The following is a 26,933-nucleotide window of genomic DNA, read 5'->3' as shown; positions in this document are numbered from 1 at the left end:
TACTCAGACAGTCTGAATATCGCGTGGTGTAATAAGCCTTTTATTTACATATGTCTGACGAGATCGGTGACGTAAGCGAGGCCGGTGCAACGGCTACACGTTAGAATGAGACAGACTATATAGGCAAGTTAATCTGAGTCTGGTCTCCTTTTAAAAAATTGAAGTGCTCGTTAAAGTTACTTTTTACCAAAAGTTATGTTACGAACGCAAGTTAAAAATTAAAATAAAATTTTAGTCGTTTAGTCCCGTAGATATTGTAGTGAAGCTTACCAGCATATAGCCTTTATTTTTATAGATACAAGCCGCCCTTTGTACTCTTCCACCTAAAGGTAGATTGACACTAAAACTGGGGCAAATTGCTCTTGTGAATCAGCAATTCAACGAACCTACTTGTTAAGTTAATTTTTAAAGACGCAAATGAGACTATCAAAATACACAATTAGGATTGACAAATGTACGATGCTGTTCATATTATAATATTGTGTATGTTTTGTAATTTACAAATTACACTTTATTGTAGAAAGTATGACTAAATTGTGTTCATATTTACCTAAGTGTAATAAAAAATTAAATAATTGTCATAAATATTCTTATTTATGAATAGTATTTTTATCCTTAATCGTTTTAAATATTTATATAGTTTGATTAACTTGTTATTGTTTAATACAATTACACGATCAAGTTTTACTAAACAAAATAAAGTCGACAAACTCAATCTTGATAAAGTTTTGTTTAACGTTTTTTTCCGCCTCCTAACAATGCAATGCAAGTTAGTATTTACCTATGAATAGGTAATAGTATTGTTTGCTGTGTCGCCAAGAGGTATGCGACACATATATCTCTATAGGTAATATTAATACGTCGCATCGAGCGACGGGAGTACCAGTGAATAATTGAGGGAGGAACACGCATGCGCGCAGCTGTTGTACTCAATCGTCTCCGAAAGATACGGCTTAGCTGTTTTATAGATAAAATGATTCGTTAAATACAATGCAAGCGGGCCCGGATAGCACCGCGGTCTCAGAGGCCCCAAGTAGCGGGAGCGAGGATTCTGATTGTGAATTTGGTCCAGAGACTGAAGAGGCCTCTTTGACTGAAGAATGGGCGCGAGAGCTTCTTATTGACTCGGGCGTGGTCGAACCTCAAGAGGTTGGTGGTAAATTTATATCTTTATTTCAATTAAATCTGACCACATTAATTAAAACATAAACGGGCGTATAAGCAATCTATCGGGTTTTTTTTTGTTGGTAAAAATCTGTCCACCGTAATAATTGAAATACTTTCATTAAAAAACAAAATATGAAACTTTTGTGAGAATAAAATATTACGCTTTGATGTTTAATTTAATTTAGATAGAGAACCTTGGTTCCAGTAGACTAAAAAAATACCTAAGTACGTACGTACTGAAATATTAGTAAGTACATTTTTCATATTTTTCAGTCAAAATAGTATTAAATACTTTTAGACTATATTTTTTTTTAGATTCGTGTGGAATCAAGAGCGGGTGTGGCTGGAGCTTTAAGCAGAGTATTAGCTGTAACAGTTCGTTATGAAAGCGATGGAGAGCGACATTCATTACCTCTGGTCGTAAAACTTCCACCACGGGATCCATTCGGCCGCCTTTTTGTAGCCGAAGCGCAATTTGACACCAGAGAAATACTTTTTTACACGGAATTAGCTCCGGCTTTAAATAAATTGGCTCAGGAGGCTATTGGCTCTGATGAGGGTTTACCAATACCGCGATGTGTGAAGGCGAGATTACCAGGTGAGAATTTTACAAATATTCTATTATGTCAGACAACGTTCTTGCTTCTACTCTCACTATGTGAGCCGATATTTTATTGAAATCAGTTATAAATCGCGTAGACCTTGTTAATTTAACAATATTAGAACTGTAATACTTATGGTTACGCTGGCAATTAAATGTAACATATTTCGTTTTTGATATAAAAATATATTAGGTAGGTAAGTATGACATTAATAGTCGTAATTTGCAGTAATGCTGTATTTATCGTGTATTTTTGTGATTTTTCGCATAATTCCTCTATGTTAATATGTAATAAAATGTTATATTATAGTCCAGCCATAAGTTCTGTTACAAATGCTTGCTCTAAAAGCAGGCCATGTCCTCTGAAACTGACCATAACATGAAATCTAAAGGGTATCTGGGTTAGATAAGGGCTAGTCTTCAGCTCTTATAAAGTCCGCAACGTTGGTTTCAAGCCAGGCTTGGGTAGTTCGTGCCTTGTGATAAGGTGTAGAATCCTACTGAAGTGTCCACATATACAACATAATACAGTATATTTTTAAAAAGTGTATTGCTGAGATGTTTCACTACTTGATTCAAGACTAACAAACGAAGTGTTGTTAATAGTGCGTTATACGAATATAACTTTCATAAAGTTCTCTTGTAAAGTTCAGTCTTATTCCAAAATTAATATCTATTTTCAGATGAAATTGGTGGCGACAGCGAGCTTGTGTTGGAAGATGTGACGGCGGAAGGTTTCGAATCTGCTGATTTTGCCGAAGGTTTAACAGTAGACCGAGCAAGAGCAGCCTTATTCGCCGCGGCCAGATTACATGCACTCTCTCTAGCATTACGCGATAGAGAAGGACCGCTTGATCAGCGGTTCGACTTCCTGTTCCCTTGCGAAAGAGCCGCTGCTGGATACCTTCGTTTAGTTCGAAGAGGTTTACCGCAACTGGAAGCATTTCTACGTGGGCGTACCGACTGCGTAGGTGAAGCTGCCGCCGTATCCGCCCTAAGTGCTCGAGCACCTTCTCTTCTCGGCACTTTACTCAGACCTGCAGAACCAGCTCCTTTAGCACACGCAGATTTCTGGAGCGGAAATCTTCTCTTTCGAGAGAGAGATGGTATAAGCGAATGTGTAGCTCTAGATTGGCAAATGGTATCACTAGGTAGACCGATGGATGATGTAGCCTTGTTGCTTCTTTCGTCATTAACGCCGGAGTTGAGAAGGTCAGTCGGAAATACATTGATTGAGGATTATGGTGACCGTTTAGAGGCAGAATGTGCTAGATTAGGAACTTCAGCAGCTGGAGTAACTGTGAGAAGAAGTTTGAAACAAGACTGGCCCCGAGCGGCGTTGAGAGCTCTTCTTCTATGCGCTGGGAGTGTTGATGTGGCTTTGGGAGAGCCTCGGGCTGAACAGCGACTTTTAGAAGCAGTTAAAGACCTATATGCTCAAGGAGTTCTCGATTTAAAATCGGACTCAGAATCATGAGTGATTAAGTGCCAATATCCTTTAATTTTTATGTATATTCTGTATGTACGTGTTTATTTGGGTATAGTTATAATAATTAATGTGTGTGGGTTAAAATTTTAAGCGTACTTTAACTACACTTGTCAAGGGACAACGACATTTATAATGAATATCTGTTGCCAAACAGCAATAGCAAGCCTAAACTAAGACTGAAACTACCACAAGAGAGCTATTGCATATTCAATTTAATTTAAAGCAATATTCATCGAAGAACATTGCTCATATTATACAAAAGTACTATTAGTTTTTGGGCTATTATTTTGAATTTATTTTAATAAACGTATCTATATTACTATCTTTGTACTTTATTATCCCTCATAATGTAAGTATTTGAAATTGGATTGCGCGAACTAAAAATGACTCCCGTAGGTACATAATACATTAATTCCTGTATGTAGACTATTATAATATATTTTTGTGGTGAAGCTGTTTAAACTAAAATGAGACACGGGTTTTCTCTCTAACACATTAATTTTTCTGTAACAAAGTAAAAAGCCTAAAGAGTTTTGATATAAGCTCTGAGATCAACGCTATGTATCATGAATAAATATGAATTTACTAAAAAGTTTTAAATTAACTGTTACTTATATATTATATTACTTTTTATTACTATACCCGGTCAGGCTTATTAAAAACGCGTAGGTATTATATAATAACTAAGTTAGTATAATATCTAGGACAGGAATGGGCAACCTTTGACATGTTGCTTTGTTTTGTTTAGCGTGCAAATACGTTCGCGGGCCGCGTTTAAAGTACTTAGTGCATTTTGAAGTAGTGATAATATTTTTTACATTTTAGATTGCGATACATATTAGACTGATACAAATACGTAAAGAATTTTGCAACTTATCGTCAGTCAGTCTTTAACGATGTGTTGATTTAATAAGTCTCATAAATGAAAAGAACTGTTCGCATTTAAAAATACTCAAATCGATCGTTTTGGGAATTTTCTAAGCTACAGAAAATTGTCTTTTTCTAGGTATTTTTTGTAGAAATCTTTTAATGTGTCGCCTGGGAGTATAAGTAGTAATGCAATATTTTTTTATTTTGGTTTTTTCAAAATGTCGGTCGGTGGTTGCCCATATATGATTTAGGACATTTCTAGAATTCGCCTAGTGGACACCGGAATTGTTATCTGTAAATCTGTCAAATCGCTGTCAAATTGATTTTGTGATTATCACAAGTTTTGTGTTTTGGCTTTGTATTAGGTTACCAACGTAAAATCCTCCCCAGTTAGCAGGTAAAAAGTAAGATGGGATACATTTAGGGAGTTTTATTTATAACAAAAGATCTCGTGATTACTCTCCATCCTTCTTATCAATTAAAGATTGTTTAATAATATTACTGGAATTGTCAAAATACAATTTGTTATTAAATCTTTCAATTATTGTGTAAATACATCTTAATATTAGGGTTTCCGCTTAAGAGGGTTTAATAAATTTTTCAAAGGCACCAATATACTTTGAAGTAACGTTTTTATTCAGATAAATATTATTAGGTGATGTTTTGAAGCAGAAATAATAAAATTTAAGTATAAATATTTTTATAGTAGGTAACACTTTACTTGAGAATTATGTTATTATTAATCAAATTTCAATTTAGATTTTAGTACTTGACTGTACATGTACTTGACCTTCGAGTTTTATGATACACAATATAATTATTAATAAAGTGACAATTCTATGAAATGTGTAACCAAGATAAAATTTAAGTGTATTGTTTAAACAAATAATCTAAACAATGGCTCAAACTAATCAAGTAAACCTGGATATGGGTGATGAGGATGTTGAGGAGAATCAGCCTCGAATTAGCAGAATGGACTCCGTTTCTAGGCCTGTGGCACCAAACAGGAGTAATGTTGGTCTTGGAGACAGACTGAATAGTATGTTCAGAGAAATACGGCCGCTGGTCGAACATGCGCGGATGGTATTTATAAAAATTCTATTGCAAACTATTTTAACATATTTATTTTATTAATCTCTCATAAGTTATTGGTATATTAAATAACATTCTCTTTTTAACATTTAATTTAAGGGAAACAATGCTAGACTATCATTACCAACCTGGTTACCTCGGAATCCACCAAATACACATCAACTGGGTGAAAGTCCCCAAAGGCCCCAAAGCTCTATAGCTCATGTAAATCTTGGACCTTCTGCTCAAGCATATGTGGTTACTGACAGAGTAACACCAGCTTCAAGTGCAAGGGCACAAACAAGTCATGGGTTAAATACAAGTGTCTCTAATGATTCCAACATATCTGAACAAGCAGAGGATATCAATAGTTCAGTGAATCCAGCCAATAACAATAATATAAATGATAATGCTGATGATAGTCAAAGTGATGATGGTACACAGCAGGTATTAATTATTTCTAAAACATGGTTATAACTGTGAGACTATTTTAAAATCCTATAAAAATAGTTTATAGGATTTAGGTTTAGTTTATAATGACCATTTAAATTTTATTATTATTTATAAAATATATCTAAATTTTAAAAACAATTTCAGGTTGTGGATGTACGTGGAACACTAAATCTTTTAATAAGATATGCTCCATTTTACTTTATTCTCTTCATAAAGTATTTATATGACAGTAGAGAAGCTATTTTCACATTTATACTATTATTTTTCATGTTCTGTCATAGTGATAGCCTTGTTAGAAGGTAGGTACTTACTTGTGTATTAGTTAACTTAAGTAGAATAAGCAACTTTAATTACAAGCTTTTCGTAATATGTACTAAATTATCCATTTTAATTTCAGAGAACATGGTAAACAAATGAATCGCAGCTTCTTAGCTCTGCTGAGTGAATTACTTTTCTCATCAAGCTGTATAGTAATAGTCCACTTTCTCTTTGGTCATGGAAGACTCTTACCAAATGTTATTATGTTCCCTGGATACATAGAACCAATAGATGTATGGGAACTTATGTGGTTGGTTGTACTCACCGACCTAATTGTTAAGATTATAACTGTCAATACAAAAATTTTTGTGACAATGATGCCATCTTTTATATTGCCTTATCAGAAACGGGTGAGTTATACTAGTTGCACTTCTATATGGTTAATTACCTTTTTTTGTAAGAAAGTGAATCGTGTAGTAGATAGATTTTATTTTCACACAACTTCTGTCCAATAGCATTTAGCCACATATTAAAAAAAATCATTATGTAACAACAACAGTGTATTATTAAAGAGTGGTATTAAAACTGAGAAATGTATGCATGTTTTTGTTAGGGACAGCATATTGGATAAGATTGGTTCTTTGATTATCCTCAACTACATATTTGATTACACTCAAATGTTATTGATAAATGCATTTAATTTGTCATTTAAATACATTAGCTATCACACATGGGCTATCAAATTTATAAAATTATTATACGCTTTTAAGATGCAAATGTAAGTGTATATTCTATGAAACTAGGTTTTGCACACTCTCTGTTTATAAAGGGGTCTCCTTGTCAAAATAAAAAAAGTTGTGTCATGTATTCTTAGAGATGCTATTGACCAACCACAATGGAACCCAATGATCCTTTCTATCTATTTTTTCTTCTCACTCCCAGATTACTGAGGGTGAATATAAATGCTTTTCAACTGATTATGATTGGTCAAGGAAGTATTCATTTACCACGGGTGGAAACAGGGGCTACGACTCTAATTTCTTAATAATAACTCAAAATTTAAAAATTTGTCTAGAGTTTGTAGAAACATGTGTGTACAAAATTAAGATATTTTAATAAATTTCAGGGTAAAGTATACCTTTTCACTGAAGCAGTATCTCAGTTACACCGTGCCTTGATTACTATTCAGCCGTGGATATTCTTCCTAATGCAGTCGTATGAAGGCTCAGAGAAGATGGTGGGAATGTTTCTTACATCTGCATATGTATTTGCAAAAGTTGTGGAGATAATTGTAAGGTTGAGGCTGTTTAAGAATGCCACATGGACATTGCTGCAAAGCGTGGTAAGTTGGAACGATAACCTATATTTTAATGTAATATTTTAAACATTTACAGTACTTACATCTGTCAGTAGTATTGTTATAACATTTAGTTTAATTACTAATTTATGAGTATTGCTTCATATTTATTGTGACACAAAGCCAAGAAGGTCAAAACACATATTTGAGGCTTACAATGAGTAGAAAGATTGAACTCTGCTAGTTCAGGAATAAAATTTATTTTAATATTTTAGAACCTGGGAACAAAACCAACAGTGGAGCAGTTAATTTCAGCAGGAGACTCATGTCCGATATGTCATGATGACTATACCACCCCTGTGCGATTAGGCTGCAGTCACATATTCTGTGAGCTTTGTATAGCTGCCTGGTTAGATAGGGAACATACTTGTCCACTCTGCAGGGCCAAGGTGGCCGATGAACCTACTTGGAGAGATGGCTCCACCACATATGAGCTTCAATTATATTAGAAAATTCTTCGGTAACAGTATAGCATTATAATATCAATTATTACTTTCAACTGGTATATATAGTACATAGAATACTCCTAAAAGTTTATATTTTTTTATTGGTGAATAAAAATGGAGTTGCGTTTTGTTGTTTGACCTGGGTCTTTGTACAAAAAACAAAATAAAGTTTGCCACTTTATTTTGTTTTTTCTACTAAGTACTATAATTTTTTAAGAAATATGTATTTTAGACTTCAATGCATACTAGAAACCTATCAATTTAAATAATTAGAAGGGCAACAAGAGGTTTTTATAACTATGGTACTCTTCTTTCACATGTTTTTTTTCATCATTTTACATCTCTAGTGAACTTTGAGATCCAAAAGAATAAAATAGTATTATACAAATAAATATTCAATAATTAAATCGCTTAATGTTACTACAGCTACTCTTAAATTAAGGTTTGCTTGATAAAGTCCTTATACGTAAATTTTCATCATCATTATTTAGCACACTATCAAGTTGGTGATTATATTTATATAGAACCCGGGCATCATAATATCAGATGTCCAATTCAATGTGCATATTATTATAACTAATTATATTTAATATTATTACCAAGTTTAGTGGTTATAAACGCATGGCGTATAAAAAAGCGATTGATTCCCTATGAAATTAATGCTTTCATAATGGACATAGTTTTAACATAATTTAATTTTTTTTATATTATAGAAAATTGTCTAGGTTTAGGTTTTAACTTGCTTTGAATGCATTAGCAATTCGTAAATGCCAAAGTTTTGCCATATAAATAAGGCAAAACTTTCAATTCCCTAGTCATAATTTTTATATATTAAAGGGACAAAAATCCTTAAACTTGTTTCACCAGTTTCCATTTGATCTGAGGTCCATATTCAAAATTTTACGTGGCCATTTCTTAATCACGATTTTTAGCAACGTTATTCGTTCTTATAAAAAGAAAATTAAAACTAATCGTATTAAGAGTATAAGACACGAAAAAAAAATTTTTTTTTTTCAATTTTAATATTTGTGATAGTTTTTTGTTTGATGATATTTCTGGAAACTTAAACCGAATGAAATGGTAAATTAACTTAACATTTTAGTGATGTACCTTATTCTATTTTTATATTAATAATATTTTTTATTATACAAATTTTATTTGATTCTACATTTTAAAAAAGATAATATGTAAGTAGATGTAGTAAATGCGTGTCTACAAACTTATGTCTATTTAAATCAGTTCTATTCCGAACAGAACAGTCCAAGGTGCATCTAAATCGGTGCTGAACCTTTTTAGATATTATATTAAGCATTTATGTTACTGTTTTATTCTATTACTTTTCGGATTTAATTTTATGAATTTATCTCTTCAATTGTACTGATTAATCCATTGTGGATTAGTAGCACCGCGTGCATTTTTCTGATATTATGTAGTCGTTTGCAAGCTAATTTATTGTGTAGTATAGAATGTATATATGTAAATATTTTGTTAAATTAACATGAAAATAATCTTTTTGCCCAACTGTGCATATAAATCAAAATCTATTGGGTTTAATGTGTAAATGTTATTGGTTGTAATAGCTCTAATATGAGTTTGGCAAACACTGCGTTAATGTTTGTATGAAATAATTGTAATTTTTTGTGGTAACACCACCAGAAGCGCTGATAAAAATTGTTTTGGATAACCGAAAGAATTAGAATTATAAGTACTAAATATTTCTGATTTCGTTATGTATGATTTCATTTTCGGCCTCACTATAGTTAAGTAAATTTTAAATAATAGTTATAATTATATAAAAGACAATCCCTAAATATAACTACTGTCGCTACTATTGCTTTGCAATGATAAAGATTTTCTCCTAGTAAACAATAATATGTACTATATAAAATAGAAAAACACTTAATAAAGTATGAAGCATTAATTCACCTGTTAATTAAGATGCCAAATATATAAAATATTATATTTAAGAATACAAGATGTTATAATTCCACTAAATATATGTATTATACGTTATATTTTTAGTGTAAGTGTTAATTACATTAGATTATTTTAAGAAAGATGTGATATAATAAAAAAGACAGGTGATATTTAAGTATTTATTGTTTCATTTTTTTGTTCCCGTTTTTTAAATGATATACCGCTAGCCTGAATGGCCTTGACAGCACAAATCGGGCTCTCTTGTCCAGTGCCTAAAATTGGGTTATTCCTATAACTAGCAGAAGGGCGTCTCCTTCGAGACTTGGATGGGTTGGACACTTGCTTAAAGGATAGCCCGAAGCTCACTGGAGAGAGCAATGTACAAAGTAAGGGACCTCGGCTTCCCCAATGACGGTGGGAAGAAATTGTATTTCGTATAGAAGTCTGTGTAATCTCACATGAAAGAAACATATTTTGATTAGCGGCAAAATAGCGGCCGAGATATGTGAAAAATGCATCCGCTCTAGGGCAGTCGGTCTCGGCTGCAACATGCGGTTCGTCTATGGCCAGCGATAATGAGGCTGATAATAATGCTATCAGCATACTTCCAACGCTCGAGTCTGTGCGGCGAGAGTCGGCAGTATATATATTTAATATAATTCTTTTTCACTGATCGATATAAATTATATATGTTTCATAATAATATGTTGATTTGTAATGACAAAACTACGCACCGCGGCGACTCCATAACAAACTCAAATCCTACTGTGATTCTCTTTCCGCACAGACTACCAGGAAAAGACTGGAAATTTCTTACTGAAATCGGGTGGTTTTGAAAAAGAAACAGGTTAATAGGTTTCATTACACTTTAATCGTACTTTACACTTGGCATAACATAATATCGCTTAACTTTAATCTACAAACGTGAAAAATTAAATAATTTAGATCATTTATAAGTAATTATTCAAAGTATCACAAATATCAGATAGTACTGCACTAAAAGCGCGAAGCATCTATCATTATCCATCTTATTAGTGCGGCCGACGCCGTTAAGATGATTTCTGTCCACCAGTTGTCACTTGCCACAAAAAATTTAAATGAAGAAATACATGAACCCGTATTTTCTAAACCAAATGTTTCATGTCATGTGATATGCTTCAGCTTCTTTCAATAGATAGTTGTTATTGCAATTTATAAAATTATTTTTTATTTGAAGAATACGAATTGGCTAAATAAAAAAATATAATTTTTCAGTCGTATTTTTAGTTGAAAAGAAAGTAGCTTCTAAATTTCACAGAGCGCATATAAGATCAAAAGCACTGTTTTATTTACACAAGTGATATGAACACGATATTTTGCCGCATTTCGGGATCCACAAAAGTCTACAGTTTTTATTTTTACCATTAATTACATATAATACATTGTCTTTATGTAAACATTATAACAAAACTTCGATCCTTGATAGTACGTTCAAATATGACCCTAATTCGTATGAGATAAGGATACATTACAGTAAATAATCGATGTTGTATCAGTTTCAGGACGGTAATTATTCTAAAAATAAAACAATTTTTCCGAATGTATATAATATGTTTGTTTCCCATATAAATCTCAAAAATAATTGAAATTATTTTAGGGAAGAATCATACAGTTGAAAAATCTGTAGCGGCTGTTTTCATTTAATCATTTATTATTGTCTTATTTATATTAGCTGCGAGAAACAGACATACAGATATTTTAAACGCCGGCTTTTATCACCCTAGACCCGTATTTTACATACATAGATTTATTTATCAAACACGGGCACATACAACCATTGAAGATTTTTACAAACATATTTGAAAATACATAAAAAATCCGAATTGTGTATGAAAAATCTGGCAAAACTGCTGATTTTCTGGCTGAGAATCAAACATTCAAAAAAACACATCAGTCTTATCCTTCGGATTACCTTTAGGCGTTATCAATTCCTCATCTTCAAACTAATTCGAGTATTATCAATTAGCTAGAATCACTGTCTCATTACAACCAGTAAAAGCCATCTGTAGCGATCAAAAGCCGATCGAAATCGAATAGATTTTTCAAAAAAATCCTTGGATTAGCGGAAGCTATGTTGACCAGCCAAGACCAGACTTCGAGAACACCAAACCAGATCCAAAAAATCACATGGATCCGACTTTAATTTCTTACAAGTCATTAATTCAACCGTCCTAGTTAAAAGCCAACGGCTCATGCTATTCGTTACGAGTCCGGAACATTTTCGCAGGTCGTCATTTCTAGTTTCACTGGTTGCGAGGTTCCGGCTTCCACGTCTGGCGGTGGAACGGCGGAGCCGTAGAGAAAGAGGCTTCTGAGTCTCGCCGCCGATCGCGTGGAGGTCGACGGTAGGTCGTCGGGCCAGCTGGCCGCGCTGGTGTTGTCGGATGCTGCGATATCGGCGGTGACTTCGAGGCGATGAGCGGCGGGCGAGTGCGTGTCGTGGGACGCGAGGGAGCCAGCTAGTCCGGCTAGTGAAGGCGCGCGGACTTCCGCGTGCTGGGATCCGGCCGAGAGGGATGCGTCGCCTGTTATAATACATTTTTATTTGTAGTAATTTTTTTTCAGTCGTATAGACTACAAGGAAGAAATGAACCAACGCGAATAACGCTTTTTTAGGTTGTTACTATATCATAAAATTAATGATAACTGTGTACACAGTTATTTTGAGAGAGTGTGTGTTATTTTCTGATATAGTCCATAATAAATTTAAAATTACGCTAACGTTTAAATGTTTTAAATTTCCTATATAGTATTTTCAGAAGTTCGAAAGACTAGATTTTTTATTTGGTGATTACGTCAACAGTAATTATTAACTTTCTTATACACATTTCCCACACGTTATCTATGTTGGAAAACGGATTGCATTTTCGAGAATTCCTACAAAAAATTAGGTTTAGGTACTATTATTTTTTAGAGCTTTGCTTAGGAGGAAGGGGAGAGGATAAATTGTTGTAAATCGGTTTACGTAATACTTGAACGGTCCAATATTTAGTAAAAAAGAAAAGAAAAATCCCAACAATTTGTTTAAATGGAAAGCATTGTTGTAGATAGGCCATCTAATAAACACTGGAAAAAGTGTGGTCGTAGTATAAACTAGTCCTACCTATGCTTGGTTCAAGCCGACGTGAATACGCATCAATATCTAGGGCGTGTTCTCTTTCATCTTCGGCGTGGGGCGGAGCTGCGGAACATCCACCAGCCCGACATAGGGACACAGGGACAACGCCGTATACGTAGAAAAGGAGAATTGGCACTCCAATACCAACTGCTAATCCGGCTACCAATGGTGACACTATTAGCTGTATAAAGAGAATAAAAATTAGATTGGAGAGAATCAAATCAAAATTTCATACAACATGTTAAAGTTTTTTGCCTGTCTTTTACAGAAGAGCGCCTTTATGAACGGTGAGTTTAAATAATTTCTAAAAATTTATGATTTCAAGAAAAACACTTTTTTACGGATTATAGTTATGTATTATTGTATTTAAACTTATAATTATTTGTACATAATTTTAAATTTAAACCGACGTTTCGCGTGCTTTACAGCGTGCGTGGTCACGGTGACTGAAGACAAAGGTGTTAAATGTCAAAAAGTATTACAGCTGCAGAAAATGTTGTGTTATCTGTATTTATTTCCCCGGAGTTGGTATTTTGTGTTGTGAAGTGTTGGCAATTTATGATTTGCTTACCGCAGCAGCAACGGCAGCGGCGACAGCAGCTCTACGCCTGGCCGGTTTAGCTCTGCGCAGGCGTCGATGGGCGCGTCTCCCCGCCCAAAGTGGTAGTCCTACTAGTAGCGCCGGTAGTGCCACTCCTGCTACTACGGCTATGCCCAGTGGAGCGCCGGCTAATGTACCAAGTTGCCAAAGAAGCTTCTTTTTTCGTGACCATGGCTTTTTGCCCCAGAATGTACAACCGCTAGGACTGTAAAGAAATCTTTTATGAGAATCTTATGGCCGTAATATTATTTAGTCTTTGACATGTTAATGGAAAGATAAAGTATGTGTCTACCCACGGAAGGCTAATTACGTACCCAACTAATTAAGAGACATTATCAGTGAGACAAATGCACCTTTCTCATATTCTATTATCTATTGATTTTGTATTGATGAACCTTTGTCTCTTAAATAAATGCTTTAAAAGGCCACGATCTAATATTACAAATATTCTCACCTAAGGTAGTGTAAGTCTGAAACCTCTTTCATACAGAGCCAACAGAATTCGGCGCCGCAAACACAACACACCATATGATTACATGAGCCATCCTCCACTTTCACTATAAGCACTGAACATCGGGGGCATGGTTTCACTTCCCCTGGAAGAAATAAACAGCTACTTTAAATGTTCACAAAAATAAACTTACAATTAATACAATCAATTATTATAATCTTTTGCTAAAAAAGAGATTGCTCAGTTATTGCTGATGCCAACTGCAAACACATCTGTCTAGTGTCCAATTCATTTGTAAATATAAGAACGAAAGTATCCTTATTTCTATTTAAATATTTGTATTAAAAACATTTATAGCTGACAGCTAACACATTGAAGAAGCTCTACAAATGAATTCATTTGTTTTTACCATGCTCCATTTCGTTGTGCGAGGGCTGCGGCGCCCGCGGAGGTGGCTGACGACTTCTGCGTGCCGCGTCACAGGTCTGCGTGGGATGCCACGCCGCCTTACAGTGGTAGCAGAAAGACGCACCGCAACCTGGAGCCAGGCAGGTCAGTTTGGGGCATGACGCACATCCGGTAGCCACTACCGCGAAACTGTAAGCGGAAGAATAGTACGAGGGAAATAAGTGAGTTCCGTAGTTGTAGCAGTCAGTCTGCAGGAAGGCGGCGGCGTAGCTCGATGCATGCTAAATTTGCGAGGACCGTTGTCCTTTTATGGTTTTTGGTGCATTAAGAAATCTTTTAATTTATACACGTGCAAGTGTAGTGCACATTTTGAAGCCTCTTGTGACCAGTAAAAACTAAGAAGTTCAACAATTCATATGTAAAGTAATTTAGTGCCTTAACAAAGTTTTGGAAATTTCCCAAGAGAGATAAATATATAAAACTTTATGCACTAATAACAAGAACAATACCAACGAAACTAAATCACATAACTTCTGAAGCGTTTTTTATTATGCTTTTGTATAAGCTTAGTTGTAAAAACAGTCGTCGCGGGCGCACTCACCGACTTACAAGGATTAGTACGTCGATGCGTCATGTCTTAATTGCCCGAATAACACGCGGTCAGAGGACAGGACTTAATGGGGATTATTCGATTAATGTTGTAAGCACACCGATGCCTTACAAATTGTCACTGGGATGTCATATGTTTATTCGAAAAGTTTCGTTAATTTTGTTATATGTACAACATTATAAGCATTCACAAAATTCACGTATTATTTATACTCAATATATGAACAAGTATGCGTTGGTACAAGAAGTTCAAAACGACCAGTAAATCTCTAAAGGATGATAATAATTATATGTTTATTATTATTAAATAATAATAAGAGCCTTTTATTTCAGATACTATACATTTCAATACGTATTATATGTATTATATTTCTTTCATATCATTCAGATCTAGATGTCTGTGTTTTTTTTTGGCAACGCCCTCAACAAAGCCCTCTTCTAAAACCCACCGTTTCTGTCAGCACCGTCTCACTCCCTGCCATGTACCACCTGCTGTTTCTTTAAGCTGGACAATTCTATATTATTTTTCTCTTTTGCGTTTATTGTACCTTGGACACCAGTTCTATTTTTTTGTTGCCAAACTTTTCTGTTCCTCTTGCCTATGTTTATTAATAGAACAACTACGTGCTATAAGTAATTTATTAATTTGAGAGCCTCCTTTGATCCCGATCTATTTAATTAGATCCTTTCAATTGTACTTTTACAGATAACTTAATGAATGACTCTAGAATGATATACAATTTAGAATTTTTCTACTATGTTGACAAAATGATCTGAAAACCAACCTGCAGTCAGGTGCTGGACACCACCTGGTATCTGGGTCAGCTGCAAGGGCTCTCCGTACAGAGAACTCTTCATATTTGTCATACAGGGCTTGATTGTCCACTATCCGTCTTACGTCTGAAAATTAGAAATATTATTTTAAAAATAAAAAAGGGTTATTTCTTCTATTGTCATACTTATTAAGGTATAAATGATTCTCGTAGCTAGAAAGTACTTTAATCACTTGAAGTTACATCTTAAGGATTTTAATATAACCATTAATACTCGTTAATTATAATGTCCTCTACAAAATAAATGTGTATTTTTGCACAGCAATTACTGTTTTTATTAATATCAGAATGACCGTCCAAGCACGACTAATCATTTTAAAACATTAAAATTTACATTTAGACAGACCAATAGACGTCATTATTAACTAGTTTCAAAGTAGTAATAAAACTAATAACAACAATGATTTTATATACGACTTAGAATGACCTTTCAATAATTCGTTTATCCCATAACTAAGCATTTAAAAATCATTCAGAGTCACGGAAAATTAAATAGGGATAATTGGAATCGCTGTGAAAATTGAATGATGGATAATAAAGGAGACGACTTAATAGGGAAAACCGTCCGAGTCCACTTGAAATTAATGCCGCCTGAACACTGAATTTTTCATCGAATTTGTAGCTCAAGTTGAGAATCAAGTATTATCGAGTGCAATTTATTCGATCGTTTGGACAGATTGAAGCAGTTTACTGTACAAATAGTTGTGAAAATGAAAATAAATTTTATAGATTGATATTTTCGAGTATATATATAATGTATATACTGTATATAAGTGTTTTAGGGAAAGCTCGGACTAACAAGAAATGTTATGATCGAGTCAATTGACTGTTTTTATGGTTGCTTTGAAATTCCTTCCACGAGTATTACTTTTAAGAATCATTACTTCTTTTGATTCGATTTATTTGTTTTATTTTTTATAGAACAGGGGGAAATCTGGCAGGAGGCTTATATGATGTTAAGTGATATCGCCGCCCATGGTCACTCTCAATGCCAGAGGGCTCACCAGTGCGTTGCCGGCCTTTTAAGAATTGGTACGCTCTTTTCTTGAAGGACCCTAAGTTAATTTAAGACAAGTTTAATCCAAACACCAAATAACATTTTTTTTAAGTGTTTTGTAGGATGCCTCCGAGGCGGATTTAAATTAATTGACATAACACTATTAATATTAAGACCACTGAATAAAAAATACAAACGTAGCGAATTAGTTTTCTACGAACAAATGCGTAAAATCGATTACATTAACCTATTTTCATGGAATATTGACAAAGAGAGAACATATTATATGCAAATTACGATTTAGCTGTAAATCAAATATTCGATTAAATTAAGCGCTCATTCTGAAGTTTTATCTACATTATAAAAATAATTCAATTAAGTACACTGTTCTAACAAAACATGCGTCTATTTACATATAACAATACTACACATTTATAATTATGTAACTCTAATCTAAAGTTGATTAGATCTGTCCCATACACGAAATATATAAATAGGGTATAATGGGGAGGTCATATCTCTAATATAAAATTTAACCAGTATTTGTCAAGCTAACTTATCTTGGTCGTTGTTTATATAAAACGTTTGATTTTTATTATTATCCAGCAACAGATAGTGGGTTGAATATGTTGATATAAAAATGTATAGCGTTGAAGATTTCCGATCTCAATTTCGGCCGAACTACGCTCGCCAAAACAGCCAGAACTGAGCTGTCAAGGCCCGAAAGGTCAACGACGAGAATCCATCAACAATATTATTTATTAAAGTTTATTTGTTGACGTTTTCATAATATTATTAATAAAGTAGTTTAACTAGTATGTAATGTTCATACAAAGTTCATACACTCGCTACTCTTAAGGTTAATAATGACGAGAATTCTTTCAATCCTTTTGTTATGATTTTTAAAGGTACAAGGCTATGAGACAATCTCCACACAATATATTCAGGTGTGCTAGACAATTGTTTAAAGAACAATAGATATGTTGAATATTTTCAATAATCATTATTTAATAATATGTCATAGAAAAATCATTCACGCTCATAATTAAAATATCAAACTAATAGATTTTTATATTTTATGCATAATAAAATAAATCTTTTAACACAGTTATAAAAATATGTACATATTGTAATTTACAAGAATTAGAAGCTTAATAAAATAGTCTCGCTGGAGGAGGTTAGTGGTTTAGTTTAAAACTTTCTTTTGTTTTGATGTTAATAATACACAAAATATTTAGGAAATAATCAAAAATCTAAATTTCATAAAGAAAATTTTTTGCCAGATTAATCATTTATTGATGTTCATTTCATTTTCATTCATCTCTGGTATATCTCGGGTATTCGCTTCAGGTTGCATAACTTTTATTACATAGACAAGTTGGTGATTATTAGCCTTCTGTGTCTGACACATGTCATCGATTTTTGGATTGGAGACATGCCGGTTTTCTCACGATGTTTTCCTTCGTACAAGCGAGTGTTAAGACATATAAATAGTCCATTGGTGCACGAACGGAGATCGAACTACGACCTTAGGGATGAGATTCGCACCCTGAAGAAGTCACTAGGCCAGCAATTCCTATTGCTTTATTTTATAGCTTAATAAATCAAAACACAGCTGTGAAATGATATCGATTATTTTTTGTTGTGAGTCAATTATGTTGAAACTATTGATTTTCATGTAGGTACGTGAATAAAACATGAAGTTATATATTAACGGTCATTTTATGCGGACATTATAATATCGATCTTGTATTCAGTACACTGCAAAAATTATTCGTCATATTGTATTTATACATTCTATTGTTTTCTACATAGACCGGAACACTTTGAGCATTTAGGTGTCTTTTAACCATTTATTAATAATTATTTTGTTTACTAAATTTAATTATTTTCTACTTATAATCTCTATATGGAGCTGATTTAATATGTGTTTTAAATCTTGTGGTCTTGCGGTATGTTTTAAATATAGTTGTATTTATTAACTAAAGTGTTGTCATGCTAATCCAATTATTGCCTACTGACATTGATTTTTTATCCATTTTGCTTTCCACGATCAAAATTGAAAAATCGAACTATAATCTGTCTCACAAAATCAATATACACACGCAATGCATTAAACATGTATGCGAATTTAAATAACTAAAGTCTATGACGCAAAAAGAAAAGTTTGAAATCAAAAAGTCCCATATTCTAATGACATTCATATGTGTAGGTATTCCTTTTTTTACGTTTACAGACAGAATTTTGATCAGTTTTCCAATATGATAGTATAAAAATTTATTTAACATATCGCTTACTATATATATATATATATAAATGTCAAGATAAAAAAAAAGGTAGATCTGCCTTTTACTTTTAGCTCCCAAATTAGGGGCGAGAAGAACAGGACAAGAAACACATTCTTTTTAATTGGTTGAGTCAAATTTTGGTTTAGTTAATTTTTGTCTTATTGTTTCAGACTTTCCTGAGCTAGATTATTTTTTGTTAGATTATGGTTGTCATTTTGTATTGTTCTATTTAAATGCACCGAAACGGGAAGACTCGCTACAATACGGCCATGTTGGTTGTCTACGTAGCTGAACTTTCCTAGAAACATTATATTAATGTTAAAGAGGGAAACGGAAATGTACACACAGTTCGGATATAAAGGCCTTCGCGTGAGCGCTCTTCTAAGTTAGAAGATCGTTTTAGGCAACCTTTTTAATAATTAATGAGTTGATGTAGGGAACGGAGCCAAAACGACTTTCCTTGTAATATAAGTGTAAGTTATTATCATTCCGGGGTTAGAATAACGACGCAATCGTACTATCAATGATCTCGCTACACTGATTATTTAATGATGTATATATCGCCTCAAAAATCGACAGTAAATTATTATTAGCAAATTAAAAATAGCGTATTAATGTCAACAACTGATAGTAAATAAAATAATAATAGCCTCTGCTAGTATTGTGAATATTCGTTTACAAGACTGCTATGATGATTGATGATAAGAGGCTATCATGCAAAATATGGAACTTACCAGACGGATGCATGCTCTCTTGACAGACGGGGCAGTTGACCGGAACTCTTGCCTCGAAGATTTCTATAGCTAAGTACTGGCGTAGGCATGACTCGCAGCAGCGGTGTGAACACCAGGCGAGTCTCACCATGGTGGAGGCGTTGAATGTGGAGAGGCATAGCGGGCAATCTAGAACGTCACCCTGAAAAGAGATTACATTGGTAAGTCGCACGGTCACGCAAGAATTAGAACTGTAGGTACTAGCTTAAACAGGTAAGAGGTATTGCTGAACAAACAATCCAGCTTTTTTAAGATGCCTTTGAGTATGTAGGACGTTTTTTCATTTCCATACAAATAAATACAAAACGACTTCATCCTTCATCCACGTAGAATACAATTCTATCATTGGAACTGGGTTATTGCGTTGAGTTGTACATGATAGTAAGCACTTTAAGTTATTTAGAGAGTAGCGAAGCTCGGAATTATCAATTTTTACAATTTAAAAAATTCAATTAATACAAATTATCTATCACTACAGAGTAGTAAATAGTGGCTAATAATCTGGCTAGAATAATAATTTATTTAAAGAACTGACAGCTATGTACAAACAGATGCTTGGTTGCCAGTGGGTGCCAATGTCATGTTCTTGAACCTACACCTACATCTAAAACGTCGTGATCGGAGGTACGGCTATCAACAGGTGTAAGCGATATCTCTAGCTTTAGTTCTAATGCAAATTAAACTTGCATCTGCATAAGGGTATAGATGCTCTACTGAACTAATTACTTTTCCCTCTGGAGGAGCTCAGTTATGACGTCAACCCTTTGACGTCAACTTCAAGCTGGACCTGACGTAAAGTTTGCATAAAGCAACACCAACTGATTTATGAGGTTTAAAAATAGTCTTATTTATTTTCCTCCCTTATTTAATCCTATTATTGTGAGCGTACGTATCTTTGTGTGTATAAGATTAAATCCGAGCCTCGCATGTAATACGTATACAAATGTGCGATCGTACCTAACAACAGTACCCGAGTTCGGGATAGAAACATTCCCTAGGGTTTATGGCTAGCTTGGGCAATTGGGGTTTTGGTGGAGAGAGGCTCAAACTGTCACTAATATAAGTACTCTCAGCCAACTTCACAAGTACGGTTCGTTTACATACATACAATCATATGGTAAACTTAAATATGCCGTAACAAATGAGTCATAAAACTATCAAAACTTTTCACTTATAAAAATAAATCCAAAATCTGATATTTGACAACTAATCGTTGTTTGAATGAATGGTTTTATGAAATAGCTTCCGTTCCACAATATTATTTACCTATTTAATACCAACAATAATAATCAATTTTGCTTAGCGCGGTTTACCTCCTACACGGGAATACCCAAATACTTTCGATATCTCAATTCGCGGTAAACGTCTTAATTATTGAATTAATCATTATATAATCACGTTAATATGTGAATCCTAATTGCCAATTACATAATAAAGGTTTTAAGATAGTTTAAGTTGAGATTCTGGGTGACCACGCCTTACAGAAATGATCCTAAACGCGACTTAGGATACCTGACCGTCAAAATCCGATAGATTTTCATAAATCTATCGGATTTTGACGGTTTTTAATCTTGTATATCATTATACAAGATTAAGAATTAGCTATAATTAGCTCAAATTAGCTAACTCTTAGAAAGTTGCGTGATGCATAATTGTATACCATTATTGTAAAACGAAACTTTTTTGTTTAATGATATTTTAACGCTATAAAACACTTGTCTTATTGGTAATAAGACAATAACATTAAATGACAGGTGCAAACAGTATCAGCCCGCATACGTATAAAATATATTTAATAAATTACACAGAAACAACTTACCTCGGATTTAGGTATATAATCGTTGTATGTTATTATGTATTTTGAACGCTTCCCCAGTCGTTGTATAAGGTTATTACCAGCCAATGCTGTTCTAGGCATTTTAATAGCAAAATAAAAAATCTAGTATCAACTTATAAAGAAATACACAACAATTACCACACTGCTTCAGTATCAATAAAGTTCTCTACAATTTCGTGACACTCTCGCGAGCAATATACAACTGCAGACACAAATAATGATTAATTCAAATTACAGTGTTATATATAGCATGAACTAGATAAAGATTTAAATTATCATATTTTTAACAAACAAACAATGATAAATAGATAATTTAACTAAATTGTTTATTGTATTATCAAAACGTCTGATTATTGTTAGCTTAGATATGAGTGCTAATTACTTAGTAATAATACATAAGTACTGGCAACAGAGTTTTGTTTGATAATTATTTAATGTTCTCGGACATTCCTAAAACAAATTGCAAGATTATACAAAAATTGTTTTAAAAGTCTAAGGGCCTGTTTCACAATGTCCGGATACGTTCCAAATAAGCTATTTGTTACTTATTGGTAGGATAAATAGTATTTTTGCGTTTCACGACTGTCAGATAGCGCTATACGTCATGAAATTCGAAGTATCTTATTTGGAACTTTTATCTTTCGAATAATTTATGTGTTGCATAGCTATTTGGCACTTTATCCATACATTGTGAAACAGGCCCTAAGTCTGCTTTCCGTAACTTGCAAATAGGAGGATAGAATATTGTGTGTGGTCCACAGGGCGAACGAAGTTAGATTAGACGATATAAATAAATTTTAATATTTAATTAATATCTATTTTAATATTTAATGAAAATATTTACCAAACGTGTCGTGTAGAAAGCATGACCACGACCGAGTTCATAAAACTTCGTGACAGTTTTCAAATCCGATATATTTTATATGTAGATGATTTCACTGAATTCTTCCCAATGTTTTTCAGAAAAATACTCGTGCCAGCCTCGCACATATTTTTAAAGATATATTCGTATCACACTGATATCCCCTATCAAATTGTTATAATTATCAAATTAATATTCGCGGTATTTTGATAACAAATTGCTAATAACAAACTAATTAGTCATCTACACAATTAAAATATGTCAATAAATCTCTGAAATTAATATGCTCAGATCTGAACTTAGCGACATTTGATTTTTTTTATTTCAAAGATAAAGACGCCATCGCATTATATATATAAAAAAATATCCTTTCGCCTTAGATAGATACTACATAGTCTTGCGCACCTGACCCGACAAAAGCCTCCGTAAAACCCATACTGTTAATAGTTGTCTGCCCTTGTTATCCTAACAAAAACCTTTACATGGCATTCTTTAAGCTGCCACAGACCCCAGAGGCACTGCACTTTCTAACTCGATTGTACATAATATCTTATCAGCTATCTTATATTTGCTTGCAAGTGGTCGGGTAATAAAGTAAACCAGGCCATCGAAAACAGCAGAACTAGAAAAATTATATATATATATATACATATATATATTTATTTACAATTACAAAAAAGATTTATATTAAAGATATATTTATTTACAATTACAAGAAAGATTTTTGAAATACGTTAAAGAAGTAGCTATGAAGTAGTAGTATTATGGAATGCGTATTCCATAACTTTCATTAGGAAATCATAAAATACTTCCAATATGCATCTATCAGAGGTGCGTAATATACAGTTAGAAGGACCCATCTATTTAAATTCCTCGCTATAAATGTAGACCAATCACAATCAAAAGAAACATACAATTGTCTCGTATTTTGTTTTACACTCTTACCATAGTAAACGTTTATGAAAAAACGATGATATGCGTCGTTTAAACACATTGGTCAACAGAATTTCTATTTACCTAATCAAGCGATGCCATTCATTGCTTACTTTTTCAAAAGTATAACCACGGCCCTCTTTATATAATGTTAGTAAACATTTCTTACACAATAAAAAATAATATTTTTGTCTAGTTATACCAATGCGGTATTTCTAAATGGCTACACTAGGTCACGTTACCTTGATAACCTATATCTATGCTTGTAAACATTATGACATAACAATCAATGCGGACCGGCGAAAGGAATTATTACGAAACAGTTAAAGGTAATCCGGTGCGCGTGCGCCGTGCACGTTACGAAATACGGTAAACAATTAATCACGTTGCAACATATGACAGTCGCCTTGCAAATACTAGATTCATCGAGTTACATATATTTCTTTTTCGACGTTCATACACAATGTACACTACATTATGTTACCTACATGAATAAATGAGTTTTGAATTTGAATTATACAATTTATATATATATATATATATATATATATATATTTATAGGACAGGACTACACGAGGCAATGGATCTTTAGGGTGTGTTCTTGACTTTTCAGGGAATGGTATGCTCTTTTCTTGAGCCGTATGGGTTTGGAATTACCTCTACTGGCAACCGTCAAACAAGTGATGTGAGGCAAAAAGGGCTTGTTATTTTAATATGTGAAACAATCAAATAGAAAACCTCACGCGATCGCCGTAAGGTCCTTTTTTAATGACAGCTTGAATTAATCTCTTTAAAAAAACATCTCATAATAATGGCAATGGTTTACAATTATATAATATATAATTATAAGTATAACAATAATCTGTACCAAATTCGGTTTACAGGACGCTTTACCCCTTTTTTTACCCTTTTTTTTTTGTTGATATAATGGCTATACAGCAAAAACATGAATAAAATCAAAATACGTTTATTCAGTTTAGATGCGAGTTAGGGCATGCTTATGAATGTCAAGATTGTTTAAAAAATTCGCGAAAGAGCAAGACTACGCCACGCAAAACTACCAGGAGGCCTTGTTCTGAGAAGAACGGGCAAGAAACTCAGCAAGTTTTACCCTCCCTCTACATTACAATGTTTCAATACTACTCATGGTATTATTTTTAGTTCTATCTCTAAATTCATCAAAATACATTGCCCTTACAATGATAATACGATAATAGATTATAATTACAGATTAAAAATTGTTGTTTTTATTTGTCTGTAAATGTATTGACGTTATGGTAGCAACAGTCGCTACATAGGTATACGGTAGATAATTATGATTTTTTATCAGTGAGTGACTCAATATATTTTTACCAAAATTAATTCGTTATTGTAGACGATGTGAGACCGATATCAGAACAAAATACTAATAACAACACTACAGCTTCAGAACTAAAGATAATGATTCATATTCCTTCGCGAAGTGCTAAGCATAATAATCAGAAACGGGCGCTTTTGTCATTCTGAGGGTTGTATCTCTATTACAAGAAAAATTGTTTAATTTTTATAATATATTGCGGAAGGCAAAAAGGGAAATCATCTCAAAATGGACACCCATTTTAGTGGTCGCGTTGCCGGCCTTTGAGAGAAGGGTGTGTTCTTTTTTTAAACGATTGGACGTCGTATCTCCCAGGGAAGACTCCACAAACTTTTCCACATTTTAATTACTATGCCCTCTAAAAATTAATAATATAAATTAGTTAAGAGTTTATTTATTATAATAAAAATCAAACAAGAAAAATATATTAAATTTATCCTCTTTTGTTAGTCATGGTATATTTATCAATCAAGTTTTATGTAAGGATTTTAGATTTTTCATTGATCTTTTTCCCACTTTTGGAACACTATTATAAATTCAAAGAGAATCTTTTTTTTAAATTATATAGCTCTGGGATAACGTAGTTGTAATAATGAAAGCGTATTAAATAAAGCAACCAATTAAATATTTTTTTTAATAAGTATTAGAGTAGACGTCCTGTAGGGTAGACCGAGGCGAATCGGATCACCTTTTCTTTGAGGTTGAGCAAATCATACTTAAGTGTTATATAATGTTAATTTTATGGATAAAATCGTAAGAATAGAAACAATTAGATATTAAATAAACATTTTTTTTAAATTTATAAATTTGGCTTTGTTTGTTCTTTCATATTACTTAAATATATATTTTAATCTACCAATCAATCAATCTTACAACTGTGCTTTATGTTTGTGTTTCAATGTGTATTCCGTTTTGGCTTTTGTGTGTAATGTAATTGTTTGGATATTGTTCAGTGATTAGCTGTAGGAATACTAAAATAAATAAAATAAAATAAAAACTTAAATCATACATATATTAATTAGCTACCAAAAACTAAAAAAAGGAAAATATCCGAATCGCCCCTATTTTCGGGGTGAATCGGATCGTACACAACATGTAATAAAATTTTAAGTTTCTTAAGACTTTAACTTTGGAATCAGTAAAAAAATAATAATGAGATTAATTTTAATTATTGGCACTCAATTCTTATATACATATATTTTTTTGCAAATTTGGTGAAAATAAGATGATGGAAGAATTTCTTTAATAACTTCTGCACAGGTCACTTCGTCAAACAAACGACCTTAGGGTTGAGAACCGCACGCCTAAGTCAACATTTCTCTTTGTAAACCAGGCGTTAATATTACGCTTGCATTAATCAAGTGCGCGTGCGATGAATTACTGTGTGCACTGACGCAATACTTGAAAGAAATCATTTCGTTATATCATTCTGTTTACTTAATATTATTACATATTCTCACGTAAATCTACGTAATATTCAAATAGTAATATAAATATTACTCAACATATATGCTTTTTTATATCTATATCTATCCTAAGCAATCGCATTTCGCAATGATTCATGGAAATGGCAACAAACTTCCATAAAGTACTACAGTGCAGATTTGTGCGATAACGCCATACATAGAAAGAACAACTAATAGAACTGCGGCATTCAGAGTTTCTCAACTGTACACCACATTCACACTCTGAAACTTACGATTGAACTGAAGTTATGAAAAATATCCAGAAAGACAACGAGCCCCTTATATCGCCTACATCGAGTACAAAACTGCCGTTGCATCTGCATGCACTAATAGAGCCAGGGTTAGGGAAGGAGTATTTACAAATATTATTTATATAAACATTATTTATATACAGTAGCTACACGGACAGAGTCAATTTGGAGAAAGTCGGCCCAAGCTTCCCCGTAAAAGGTCAATTTCAATCATTAAATGCGGCTAGCAAGGTGGTAGGTCTAAACATTAACCTCACAAAGATAATACTATTGACAAACAGTATGGAAATGACGATATCGGTTGATAGAAAATTTTTGTAATACAACACAAATACAAGTATTATTTTACCTAGGTTACCTAGGAAAACAATTCAGCTTTGACAAGGACAACAACTGTTCAGAAATTGAAAGGTGAATTCTTGGAACAAGTTCTGGAGTCTAAAGGAAATTTTTAAAAGCAATATGCCAGTATTACTTAAGA

The 26,933-nt window shown here is 33.3% G+C and overlaps 3 protein-coding genes across 4 annotated transcripts in view; 2 read left to right on the top strand and 1 right to left on the bottom strand.

Moving 5' to 3' along the window:
- The first annotated feature begins 757 nt into the window (after positions 1-757).
- On the top strand, positions 758-3,576 carry LOC111001066. The gene is made up of 3 exons (XM_022270768.2): positions 758-1,149; positions 1,483-1,765; positions 2,452-3,576. The coding sequence occupies exons 1-3, from the start codon at positions 991-993 to the stop codon at positions 3,243-3,245; spliced, it is 1,236 nt and encodes a 411-aa protein (XP_022126460.1). The 5' UTR covers positions 758-990; the 3' UTR covers positions 3,246-3,576.
- A 1,301-nt stretch (positions 3,577-4,877) lies between these two features.
- LOC111001065 (RING finger and transmembrane domain-containing protein 2) lies at positions 4,878-9,733 on the top strand. Its single transcript, XM_022270767.2, has 6 exons — positions 4,878-5,210; positions 5,319-5,645; positions 5,796-5,950; positions 6,049-6,319; positions 7,036-7,251; positions 7,482-9,733. Exons 1-6 carry the CDS (start codon positions 5,025-5,027, stop codon positions 7,713-7,715), a joined length of 1,389 nt encoding a protein of 462 aa, XP_022126459.2. The 5' UTR covers positions 4,878-5,024; the 3' UTR covers positions 7,716-9,733.
- A 748-nt stretch (positions 9,734-10,481) lies between these two features.
- Positions 10,482-26,933, bottom strand: part of LOC111001068 (E3 ubiquitin-protein ligase RNF19A-like) — a 46,121-nt gene continuing 29,669 nt past the window's right edge. The window contains exons 1-8 of one of the 2 annotated variants that reach the window (XM_045631815.1): positions 21,566-21,795; positions 19,708-19,888; positions 15,641-15,755; positions 14,248-14,435; positions 13,842-13,983; positions 13,358-13,592; positions 12,772-12,967; positions 10,482-12,193 (exon numbers count right to left, since the gene is read on the bottom strand). In XM_045631815.1, coding sequence (XP_045487771.1) covers positions 11,871-12,193; positions 12,772-12,967; positions 13,358-13,592; positions 13,842-13,983; positions 14,248-14,435; positions 15,641-15,755; positions 19,708-19,888; positions 21,566-21,664 — 1,479 coding nt within the window. In that variant the 5' untranslated portion in view covers positions 21,665-21,795 and the 3' untranslated portion in view covers positions 10,482-11,870. Of the gene's footprint in view, positions 12,194-12,771; positions 12,968-13,357; positions 13,593-13,841; positions 13,984-14,247; positions 14,436-15,640; positions 15,756-19,707; positions 19,889-21,565; positions 21,796-26,933 lie in introns of those variants that run through there. The other variant, XM_045631814.1, reaches the window with a different exon arrangement.

Source organism: Pieris rapae, chromosome 17 (genome assembly GCF_905147795.1).
Source record: "Pieris rapae chromosome 17, ilPieRapa1.1, whole genome shotgun sequence".
In the NCBI taxonomy this organism is placed as follows: Eukaryota; Metazoa; Arthropoda; class Insecta; order Lepidoptera; family Pieridae; genus Pieris; species Pieris rapae.
This window is presented reverse-complemented; position numbering and strand designations above follow the sequence as displayed.